We start from the raw sequence: 13,037 nt of genomic DNA on the forward strand, positions 1-13,037 counted from the left end.
GAGAGAGAGAGATGCAGACCCCGAGAATATCAAATCTAGTGCTAGAGATCTAGAGATGAAGGGGGTGTGAAATAGAAATGTTTATCACCTTTGAGCCGGAGAGGGTGAAGCAAGGCTTGGAACAGTAAAATGTGTGAGGGCAGATATCATGAACAGATCTAGTTTAGTAATTTCAAGGTGATTATGGACGAAAATGTTACTGTTACCACAATAATTATTGTGGAAATTCATGTGAAAATATATTTATAATGGGAGCCTTCCCGTTTGCCACAGAAGAGCAATTATGGTAGAAAGTTGAACATAGCATAACTATTTAAACGTTGTCATGATAAGACAAATGACAGGCTTCAGTGAGGGAAGTGCAGTTGAATCCCCGTTTAAGCCATCTGTCCTTGTACGTGAGGAAATGCGTAACATCGCAAAATACACAATGCAGTTAAAACGTTCACAACATTACAAAGTTGTGGGAAACTGATTTCCTGACCATTGTCACGTCAAATTTTATATCGTGGTAACCCATAACCACAGCAAGTGCCGGCCTTCATAGGTGCTCACTAACACCACTTGCCCCAACAGTCTCTGTTCAGGCTATACGGGGGATCTTTGTCTTTGTTTTACTTACATTCACTATATTTTCAGTGACGTTGGTGTAGCTGCTCGAAGACTGCTTGTCGGACGAACAACCAAAGAACTCCACATTCATCGCTGAATAGTACTGCTCGGATGTCTTGGGGATCACAGAGATGAACCGGGCCTGAATATTTTAAGAGAAAGCAGGAATTAGATAACACATCATGAAGTCCTACTGCACATGGCTACTGCTTTATCGCCGTTCATAAAATTGTCCAGGTTGTCCAACAAAAAAATGGTTCGTGTCCAGTAATCCACGGCTGTGTGCGGGATTCCCCCTCGCACCCTGGTGGCCAAAGCGACGACTTGGGGCCCCTTTGACAACCACTTGATAGATTTAAGAAAATAACAGGTTTATCCCCTTTTTTTCTGGCAACAAAACTGAAAACCTTTTAAGAAGGAATAATGTCAGCATTAACCACAATATTTGTGGTCAGAATGAAAACAAAAAAGATTGATAATATATGCATTGATTGGTCTACACCAGAGACACCTTTCTTTTAAGCCTAGTCTCAAACGGTGTTTGGCCAGAGGACGTACAATGATATGATAGATTTGTTTTCAACAACAGCGTAAAAACACACACAAACAACTCATTTAAAACGCGGAAAAAATGTTTGATTGTTATGGAAATGCTTTCATTTACTTTCCACGATTTACTTTAATTTCATTAGAGCTTCACTGATAATGTAGCGATTACACCACTGATAATATAGCTACTATGCCACTAATAATGTAGTCACTATGCCACTGATAATCTAGCCACTACTTCACTGATAATGTGTCTACTACGCCACTGATAATGCAGTTACTACACCACTAATAATGTAGTTACTACGCCACTCAGCCTCACAACTCGTCTGGGTTGCCCATCACTGGTGCCCATCACTGGTCCAGTCACCAGACCTTGGCCTCTGACGTTTGGGTCTCTGCTGAGCCACATCTTCCAGCTCCTATCTCCCCACTCCTCCCCAATGCATTTATTAGACAACATCCACTCTGTGTGAGTGATTTTATGGGGATATTTTCACGTCTTGCCTTTTAAGCAGACGATTTGTTTTATGATTAATCCACCAATAGCATTAGCCTGGGTTGATGTTGGGGCTTGCAATGGGAACCTCTGCAACAAGTGGCAAAGCACGCTACCATTTGGCGACAGTTCGACATCACAATTCAATCTTTCAACATCCAGTCTTCTCATTAACCAATATTTGACAAAACAGCTCAGCATATTTGATAGATTATGGATGAAAGATTAAGGTATATATATATATATATACTCACCGTAATCTTTGGCAAGAATGTTACAAAGTTGATACTTTCAGCATCAGTGTTCCCCTGTAGTATATAGTTTTGGGCCGTGCTATCAATGTAACTATCCCAAATGGTATTGTCCATGCTGTACGCCACCTGAGAACACAAGAACAAATCGTGTACATGCATGGATCAAGCAAACAATCTCCCTCGGAAAGTATTTCATTCGCGATAATAACAGCAGCGCTCACAACGGGCGAACGTTAACATCCCGAGGTTGTGAAGAGCAATGGGGCTCGGGATAGTGGGCTCTGTCGTCGTGGCTAGGAGAATTCCTGCAGTCACTAAAGCTTCTAATCAAGATTGAACCGCCTCTACGGGGAGGTTTTCCACACAACTCAGACATAACTTCAACCGAGAAGATGGATGCAAAATGCAGCAATCTTTGGAAGGACTTCATCAAACAGGTAAAGTGTTAACTGTTGTGTTAGCCGACTCTGAGTTGCATTACATTTCTAATTTTTTTTAACCCAAGCCCTCTTTAAATTTCACCCCAATCTCTCGCCGGTTACGGCCTCCCTTCCCTCCCCCTCTTTGACCTAAGCCCTCTTTGAATTTCATCCCCACCCTCTCGCCCGTTACGGCCTCCCCTCCCCCCTCCCCCTCTCGGATCTATATAATGCCTCGTCACAGAGGCATGTTTCTCTCTTTCACCTGTGGACGATCACTTGCTGTTGCGATCGAAACGTCGTGATCTATTGTTTATTTTCCTATCTACGTGACTTTACCAAAAGAACCAAAGAGTATGGCTTGGAGTTGTTAACTATCTCGTCTAGTATGCAGGTCGTGCGTTCGATCCCAACCCTGGTGATATCTGCTGTATATTTGGAGTTTGCGTGTCTCTCTAGTGGTCACGTGGATTTTTCTAAGGGTTCTACGGTTTTTTCCCTCCACCTTCAGAAACACACGTTTTGAGCATTTCGTTGCTATAAATTTTCACGTGATGAAAAGCCACTTCGTTGAGATATCATCTGTTGCCATGTCACTTCTGAAAAGGCTACATAGCTCAGTGGGCCTTATCTGGTAAAATAAAATAAAAGTTTGGTTCTAATTTAGTTTGTAAAGTTGGCAATACAACCAAACTCGGGTTCTCATTTAAGTTACCGCTTTTAGGTATCACAGAGTGTGAATGTTATTTTGTTTTACCGTGAATTGCAGCTTTTGTGATTGGTTTGCCGACAAAGGGTGTGTGCCAAACGAATATGCACGGAACGTCCGTACGTTTTGTGCAGCGTTAATTTCGTTGGGTACTTACGAGTCCATTGTCAGGAGGTGACCCTGATGTGCAACTGTGAACTGTGCTTGGCCGAGCCTAACTGAGCAATGTCTGTGCGTGATATTGGGAATGTCACTGAGAGTCACTGCGGGCTGTGATGGCCATTCATCCATGAGCACAGACGGAGATCAGAGAGGTCAACTGTGGCCTTGTAGAGTGGTTGTAGTCGTCATGCAGGCTTACCAAGCATCACTACTTGTTTTGGAAAACGAGGTATGAGTGATATTACACTGGTGTCTGCTACGCCTCCCTGATTTCTCATCAATGACTTCCGTCCTTCAACGAACCGTTGTCTCACTTTGAATGAACTCTGACATCAAGAACCATGCCCACATTGTGGGTATGGTTTGCGCATATTCACGTGGATGGGACGGGGTATTCAATTCACACGGTCTGCTTGCATTGCTGCAACAAGCGTAGTGCCGAGTGCTCATCTGAAATAGCGGTTGATATTTTGCCGGTATGGCACCATGGTGGCCGAGTTGTTAATTTCCTCGCCTGGTATACAGGAGGTTGTGGTTCAATCTCGACCCTGACGCCTGTATATTTAGAGTTTGCATGTCTCTCCCCGTGGTCGTGTGTATTTTTCTCCGGATCCTCCGGATTTTCTTGCCACATTTAGAAGCATGCGTTTAGAGTATTTATTGCTATAAATTTCCACGTGATACACCAAAGCATTGAGCTATAATTTGTAGCAGCCAGGTCGCTTCAGGAAAATAACTAGACAGCTCATTAGGCTTTACCTGGTAAAATACAACATAATAATAAGTAATATGGAAAAATATTTTTGTTTAAACACGCTTTAAGGAAATGTACCGGCAGAACTCCACGACTCCAAGAAGTGGCCCCAAGGCTTGCCATAACATAAGGGACCGTGGTTATTTACAGCCAACGTCAGTTGAACGTGGACAATTAGACCCAAGCCGAAACATAACATGTAAAAATGAATGTTTAAATATGTATATATTTTTTTATAGAATATAGTATTGTCATCAGTATGACATGAGTATACCAAGTTTGCAGTCGATACCACATTGGGACGTGGGTAAAGATTTAGTTACAAGATTTGAGGATACAACGACAACAACGACAACAACAAACAGAGTGAGTTAAATAAAAGCGTATAAAAAGCACTCCAACCTCCAATGCAGACGTCCAATAGTAGCCATTTCCAGTCATCGCCATCTTGGAAATCTGAACGGGCCTTGTGAAGTCAACAGTGATGTGGGTTCCAACCGTGTAACGATCGACGACCCAAGAGCCTGAACAAGTGTTGTACAAAATAAACAACGTTTATTAGACAACTTTAACGCATGCTATTATTAACATCATTAACATTATGCGAAATATAATCATGTGATTTTTTACCCTTTCTGGCAATAAAACAGGTGTTAAGTTGTAAAAAAAACACCAAATATATACATTTTGCAAGTAATCAAATATGTATTAACCAATTCTAGATTTGAAGCTTTTGTGACTGCAAGGATTCATACTCTTAGTTATTTCGGTAAAGTCACGTAGGTAAAAAATGAAATTAATAAAAAATAAAAAATAAAAACAATAAAATCACGACGTTTTGGAGGCAACACAAGCTTCCGTCTTCAGGTGAAACTGTCACAGCAGATATTTTGCTGCAGATATTTTGCTGTGACAGTTTCACCTGAAGACGGAAGCTTGTGTTGCCTCGGAAACGTCGTGATTTCATTATTTTTATTTTTATTAATTTTAATTTCATTTTTTACCTACGTGACTTTACCGAAAAAACTAAGAGTATGTATTAACCACACGTACTTGTGGTGAACATGCAAACAAACATGATCTGATAATATATGCATTGTCTTTGAAACTGATTGGCCTACACAAGAGACAGCAGCCTTCTTTATGGCCTTGTCTCAGAAAGGGTAATACTTTGATACTGGCAAAAAGGTCCCATGATGATGCTGCTCACCCAGAGCGATAAATGCTCTTATACGCGCATTGCCTTTGTACTGTTTGTCATTTTTGTGTTCTCTGTTCTGACACTGGTGGTGAGACTAGGCCATAAAGAAGACCAGAGGCAATTTTTCTGGTGTAGGCCAAATAGTTTCAAAGAAAATGCATATATTATCAGAGCATGTTTGTTTGTATGTGCTAGTAACTACTTCTCATGCATATACACGCATTCTTCAATGCTTTCTGATGTGTATTTTTCCCCTCAAGTACTTAATTACCAGAACTGAAAGCTAATGTGTACCTAACAGGGCAAAATAAGTTTTCATATTGGCAAATAGTTTGTTGTAAGTTCTGGTTTGTGTTTCCAGGTTTTGGAAAAACTATTTAAACAAATTGGTCAGTTGTATATATATAGTTATTTGGTGCCACAGTGGTGAGGAAATGTTAACTCCCTCGCCTGGTATGCGGGAGGTCAGGGGGTTCCTATCTCGACCTTGATGCTTGTTGTATATTTTGAGTTTGCGTGTCTCTCTCAGCATCATCACAGTGGCTAAGAGATGTTAACTACCTCGCCTGGTATGCAGGAATTCAGGGGTTCCGATCCCGACCCTGACGCTTTCTGTATATTTGAACTTTGCATGTCTCTCTACCCGTGGTCGTGTGGACTTTTTCTAGGTCATCAGGTTTTTTCCCTCTACATTTAGTAAGCATGCCTTTAGAGTATTTGGCTGATGTAAATTTCCACAAGATAAGCCAATTGGTTGAGCTGCCATTTGTGATAGCCAGGTTGCTTCCAAAAAAGAGCTACATAGCTTATTGGGCTTTATCTGGTTAGATAAAAAATAGTTTAGTTCGAAGTTTATATAGAGTAAGATTAATGCTCTCATAGGGTTCATTGTTAATCAGTGAAGCTTACAAAGGCAGACCAAATCTACTATAGGGTTTGTGTACATTAATTAAGCTTTCAATCTGGCTCTGTGAACCTGAGTGTTTATCACTGAGACTCGCAGAACTAGACTAAGGATCCATTAGGGTTCAGTGTTAATCTCTGAGACTCACAGAGCCAGACGAAGAATCCCATAGGGTTCAGTGTTCATCATTGAGGCTCACACAACCAGACTAAGGCTCCCCATAGGGTTCAGTGTTCATCACTGACACTCACAGAGCCATACTAAGGCTCCAATAGGGTTCAGCGTTAATAACTAAGGCTCACACAACCAGACTAAGGCTCCCATATGGTTCAGCGTTAATCACTGATGGCTCACGGAACCGAAAGTAAGCTTCCAACCATCGTTGCAATACATGGTAAATTACCACAAGCCGGCATGCTGCAGAAATCCCAGGTAGTGTCCGTGCCATTGGTGTAGCACCAAGGCCTCTCCCTCATGCCGCCAGTGTTGCGGCAGTAATTGCCGTCCAGTCCACCATCCGGGTAGTTGAGCGGAGTCTCGGGGTGAGCGTGCGGGCTCTGCAGGCTCCACGGCAGACAGGGCACCTGAGACTGGGTGACTGAGACGTTGCCACGGTAGGCTTGCCCACGTCCGAAGTAGCAGTCTGCGCAGGTGTCACAAATTAGAAGGAAAGAAAAAATGAACGCGCATAAACAGGGATTATATGAGAGTTTGACAACGTACGTTTGTCCTCAGAAGTGTGTAAATTAACTGCATGGAAGATGACGACTAGCTGTCAGGTCAAATTTGCATCCATAATAGGTTTTTTTAGGATTAGATCACGTCAATATAAATGTGTCGTGAACCCGCCACTACCGCGACACAGCCAATCAGTAAGGGGTTTGTCACGTAAATAAAACGTGACCAATTAGTTACTAGCTCAGCACTAACCAGTTGTGTGTTTGAGAGTAAACCCACAACAATATTTACAATTCGAGTACTGTGACGTTTCACTGGTAGTTACAACAACCAGAATTATCAGGCGATAGCCATAGATGGGGAGAAATCCTCCTCCTGTTTCAGTCATCAATAGACGAGGGATAATTGTGCTGTTTTCACTTATGAGCTAATCAGGTGCGAAGAACAGAGGCAATTTTTCGTTGACAATTCTGGCAAAAAAACTTCCCCAAAAACCTTATTATGAATAATATTGGTGGCGACAACCTACGTGTTAAATTGAAATATTATACCGGTAGTTCATTATTTGTAAAAAAAAGAAGATAACTTTCAGTGCTTTGACTACAGGTGCAACTGATCCTCTCGGAGGAAAAAAACAACATGCACTTATTGGACGCCTTTCACAACGTCTCAAGGCGTCAGGCGTACACCACCGCACCTGACCGGAGACCCAGGCTGCGTGTCTCTCCTGTGTTCGCAGATATTTGCTCTGGATGAACAGCTCCAGTGCTCAGACCCAGGGCAATGTCGCATCCTGTGGACAAGACACGACTTTTTTTTAATAGCACAAACAACAACAGCAACAAATCATGTTAACTTCCAGCCGGAATAACTAATGACGATGTTCCGAAAATTATGTTAGCATCCCATATCAACTCTCTTTATTTTGTGCTCATTATTCTTCATATTATTGTAAGCATATTGGATATACAATGACTATGGATTAGGTGTACCCTGTACTCCAGTTGTAGTGCCTTACGCTGATAAGCCATGCTCCAAACCTGCCTAATTGCAGATAATATCGAGTAATAAATTAAGCCCTGGACACACAATTAACTAGACATTAGCAAGAGTACGTACCACTTTGAAACTGCACTTCACTTAGCAGTAACCATTTCCCTGCTGGGTACATGACACAGTGCAGAAGTGAGCCCCTGTATCCTGACAGATCAGCAGTGAAGATCACCAAACCGGCTACCGTTCTCTCCCACCAGGTTGTCTCCACGTCCAGGACCTGTGAAAAACAAATATATGACCATCTTTTATTCAAGTGCAAAATAACATCGTTCTTTAGGCAGGTTTTAGCGTCTGTAACTTAGGCTAGTGCGCGCCACTCCATTCGTTGATCTCATTCTCTCTGTTCGCATCTCCGTCATTTATATTTCACCTCCCCCGTGTAGCCGGCAACGACTGTTTTGGGACAAGCACTCTTCGCGGGCACCTGTTCTTCAGTCTGACAAGGCACACAAAGGGGGATTTCATGGACAGCATCACGCTAAGGCTCTGTGCACAAAGATGACCCACAGAGTCACTGAGGGACCACTGCTACTGTGCTCTTTAGCATCGTAATAGATATAACGACTGTGAATCTTGACTTAAAGCTTTCGTGACTGCAGGAATTCATATTCTTCGGGTCTTTCGGTTAAGTCACATAGATAGGTTCAAAGAAAATAACAAAAAAACTACAATATTTCAATCGCAACACAAGCTAACCCCCTTTTCCTGACGACAACCGCTTGTGTTGCGATCGAAATGTCGTAATTTTTTGTTATTTTCTTTGAACCTATCTATGTGACTTTACCGAAAGACCCACAGAATAAGGACTGTTATGTTTACCGGGGAATCCTCGACCAGTTTAACTTTTTGACCTCAGCTAACAAAGCAATTGGTACATTGTTTGAACGAATGAAAAGAAGTGAATCCATGCTTTTTTTCATTGTGTAGCAATACCATTTTATATTGGTTTTAGGTTTTTAGTTTTGGCTACACTCTGTCACAGAAGCAGAATGTTACGCTAACATTTAAAATATATGGGAAGATCTTTACACGCGTTACCATAGCCCCAAGTTACAGATGGAGCCAACCTTATTTGGAGAATATTTAAAACAGTGTTCTTCATTAGCAAGGCCATTGTGGGCCGCCTGGCGGCCCCTGGTGGCCTTTAGTGCGATCCCTGACGTGCGGCCCCCGACAATACACAAATAGAGAGAACACCCCCATTATCAGAATCTGTATTTATACTGCAGGATGAATCCGATGAGCTACGACGCTCTTTTTCACAGATGCCTATTAGGGGCACGAGATCAGACCATTACAACAAACACGATAGGATTGTAACATATAAGAAAGGTAAACAAATCACTTTCAAACAATACAACAAAACTAACCTATTCTTTGTCTACCCTGGTAAAGCCCACCAAGCTATATAGCTTGGTGGGCTTTAACACAAACGAGAGCTCAACGAAATAGTGGATTATCATCATCGCGCGGAGACTCTGTCAAACCCCCAAAGGTTTCAAATGGTGTGGCAGCCCTCACCACTGATGATGTCTCGTCGGCGAAAGTGGCAACCCCCCACCCCCTACTTTGAAAATCAGTGAAGAACCACTTGACTTAAAGCAGGGGTCGGCAACCTGTAGCACGCGGCTCTTCACGGTCCCCTTTGTGACGTAATGTCATCATAATTAGGCCATGCCTCGCAATCGAGGATGATTGTCTTCTACAGAAAAGTCGGATCATCTGTGGGTCCTAAGATGGCTGAAGAGACCAGATCTGGGATCGACAGATTCTCCCGCAGCTCGGACACGCACGTGTCCAGAGCGAGTGGTGGTGGTGTGGAACTTGATCAGTAAGTCGGGCTGCAGCGTTGCCGTTTCTGCCGTTACCCGCTGCTCCTCTTCCTGTTTTCGCAGTTGAGTTCCAAAATGCGTGGATCCTTGAAATAGACTCTGTGTATTTTTTGTTTCTTTCGGTAAAGTCACGTAGATAGAAAAAATAAGAATAAAAATATGGTGAATAAAAAAAAGTAATGTCGACTCTAGCCTGGTTATTCATCAGAGTGATTGTATTGGCAGTCTATAATGTATACTGAAGCCTGGTTATTAAGTTTGGTGAGCGTATGGGCAGTCTATAATGTGGACTGTAGTTTGGTTCTTAACCTCGATGAGTGTACTGGCAGTCTATAATATAGACTTTAGCCTGGTTTTTAAGCTTGGTGAGCGTATTGGCAGTCTATAATGTAGACTGTAGCAAGCTTAAAAAGCAGGGTAGAGTCTATATTATAGACTGCCAGTACGCTCACTGAGGTTAAGAACCAGGCTACAGTCTACATTCTAGACTGCCAGTACACGCACCCAGCTTAAAAACCATTGCTACAGTCTACATTATAGACTGCAAGTACACTCACTCTGATTAAGAACCAGGCTGCAGTCTACATTAGTGGTTGTTAATATATATTATTTCTATTCACTTTATTTTTTATTATTCTTTTCTATCTACGTGACTTTACCGAAAGAACCAAAGAATATGAATTCCTGCAGTCACGAAAGTTTTAAGTCAAGACTCTATCTTCAGCTGGCGTAAATTTAATGTACGTATGTAGTTAAATGCATTGCGGCTCTTAAAGTACAGGAGATAATCGATTATCCGGCGGCTTCGGGGGGAAGAGGGTGTGCCGGAATTTTTAAACCGCCGGATAATCACCACATCATCATTGTTTAAAATAGGGTATTTTTGGCCATTCTTGCATGATATTATGTTTTTCGGTTTTGTATATATGTTTTTAATTAGTTTACTATGTGAAATTGGCATAAATAAATATGCAAATAGGCAAACAGAAATATATCATTTCAAAAAGTATTTACTGTGCCGTACTTACCACTCCAATCTCAAAGACTCTGCATGGGGTGATGCATGCACGTGCAGTCTTTTCATTGTTTAAGTTGTATGTAGTGTATCATGTACTGTATGCAATATTTCACACTGGGACCCGCCGAATAATGTTGGAAGCAGAATATAATCGCGTGCCAGGATAATTGATTATCAACTGTATTGAGTTTTGGACACCATTCGAAAATTAAATGGCTCTTCTTGTGGCTTTGATTGTGGACCCACTGACTACAGTACTTAAAGCGCAACCACGCGTTGTCCATACCTTAACAGCGTCGCTGATGCTACCACCCACACTGCATTCGACCTGCTCGAACAATCTGACGCCGTTCGTTTCATCGTTGTTAGAGTAGAACATCACTTTCCCGAGCAAAGTCTCTCCTGTTGAAACAAAAATCGCAACGGTAAAATCATCGGGTTAATCGCAGGCACGGTCACGCGTTTGTCACCATCCTTTCTTTGCCTTTTGTCAATTCACCTGCGATGACAAACAAATGCACCGAGTACCGGTACATTACCTACTTTCCCAGCTCTATCTCCTCGATGGATGATCTCCATAGACACATTCCTCCGTATGCATGTTGAACTTCTTTCGCACCACCGTACGTAGCAAACCAGGCAAATCGGAGGTGTGGGGGAAGGACAACACATTCGTATTTTTGTATGTAAACAATGTGTGGATGAATCATTTATGATATGCACATCAAATTGTGCACGCAATAATATATACTTTATTATGTATTAATGTTTCTTAAAATACATGTGTAGGGACAATGAGAGGCGATCCTTCTGAGAAAGCAAATTAATGCCAACCTGCGGCATAGCTCACTGGTTATGTGATTCAAATATCACGTAGGGAGGCTCCCCCTGGCTCAGCTCCATTCTTTGCTCTCCTCACGCGCTTCCTCCGTTTCTTTCAGACGCTCCACATCCCCTCCCTTGGAATCCCACAAGGGTCTGTCCCAGGGCTCTTGCTATTTTCCCTCTGTATCTCAACCTCTGGGAATGTCGTTTTATTTCCCCTATCACTTCTTCGCCGACAAAACCCAGATTTTATTTTCGTATCCCTCCTTCACCCCAGGCCTTGCCTCCCGCATTTCAGACTGCTTGGTCACTTTTTCTAGATTTGAAGTTTTCGTGACTGCAAGGATCCATACCCTTTGTTTTTTTCGGTAAAGTCACGTAGGTAAAAAAATTATATGAAATAAATAAAATGTTTAAACAAATACATTAAATCACGACGTTTCAGGCGCGCACGCGTCCTTCTTCAGGTGGAGATAACGTAGCTAAAGCACAAACGCTTAAGTGTGTCAGGCGTAGCGAAAGCACAAACGCTTAAGTGTGTATTTGTTTTCATTCTTAATTTATTTTATATAATTTTTTACCTACGTGACTTTACCGAAAAAAAACAAAGAGTATGCTTGGTCACTGTCCAATCCTGGATGTCACGCCGCCGTGTCTCCATCAAACCTTCCAAAAAAATGGAAATTATTTCCTTCTCTTCTCGCCGCTCCCCTCTATCCTGACCTACCATCTAATTTCCTTCTTTCTCCCCTCACTCCTCCTGCCTCCTCTAGTTGAAACCTCGGGGTCACCTTCAACTCTTCCCTCTGAACAAATCTCTGCCACGACCCTTACTTGCCATACGTACCAACCGCGCTAATTGGAGGTGCGACGGAAGGACAACAGACTGAGCACAACAACAAGAAGCAGTTCTAAAGAAATTAGTTGAAAAATTTCGCCACTTTCAAAGATTCAATAATCGTAAAATCCATCTCATCTCACTCTCTGCTGCTAAACTCCTGGTTCACGCCCTCGTTTTATTCAGATTCGACTGTATGGCTCTCCTACTCGGCCTTCACTCCTCTCCGATAGCTGTAAAAGCCTTGGAATAAGGCGCTAAACAAATGTAGATCATGATCTTTACTTACCCATGTACTTTTAAACATATTAAGTCAAAATCCCAATCGCCTTTATGTTTTTAAATCTATCGTAAGACATTCTGGGTCATGCGAGGCAGTTTACAGGCAGGCGTTGGTTTCCATGGCAATGGGAAGGCCTCGTGCAGTGTAGTCACAGGACGTGTTGTTTTTAATTTGCTTTGGAAGAGCCTTTTATGAAGGTCATGATACGATACGGAAATTTCCGGGTAATCGTGGGGAGTGTTGCCAGCATTGATCATCTGCAATGCGTTAACCACAAGAAACTATGGCAACTTCTTTGGTTAATGGAATTAAGTAACATAAGTTTATCTAACCCAGTGTTCGTCGCTGCAATCAGAATTCTTTAGATTCGGGCCAATGAAAATTTTACAATGAGAAATGCTACGGCAATCATTGCCAATGACGATTGCCCTGAAGTTGCTCTGG

General features: G+C 42.2%; 1 protein-coding gene across 1 annotated transcript in view; it reads right to left on the reverse strand.

The window, feature by feature from the left end:
• Positions 1 to 1,712: 1,712 nt before the first annotated feature.
• The window catches only part of LOC144733722 (uncharacterized), a 34,344-nt gene continuing 23,019 nt past the window's right edge, over positions 1,713 to 13,037 (reverse strand). The window contains exons 3-7 of the mRNA XM_078615746.1: positions 10,934 to 11,049; positions 7,861 to 8,014; positions 7,439 to 7,534; positions 6,509 to 6,706; positions 1,713 to 1,750 (exon numbers count right to left, since the gene is read on the reverse strand). Coding sequence (XP_078471872.1) covers positions 1,713 to 1,750; positions 6,509 to 6,706; positions 7,439 to 7,534; positions 7,861 to 8,014; positions 10,934 to 11,049 — 602 coding nt within the window. The remainder of the gene's footprint in view (positions 1,751 to 6,508; positions 6,707 to 7,438; positions 7,535 to 7,860; positions 8,015 to 10,933; positions 11,050 to 13,037) is intronic.

This window comes from Lampetra planeri, chromosome 48 (genome assembly GCF_965212315.1).
Source record: "Lampetra planeri chromosome 48, kcLamPlan1.2.h2, whole genome shotgun sequence".
NCBI lineage: Eukaryota > Metazoa > Chordata > Hyperoartia > Petromyzontiformes > Petromyzontidae > Lampetra > Lampetra planeri.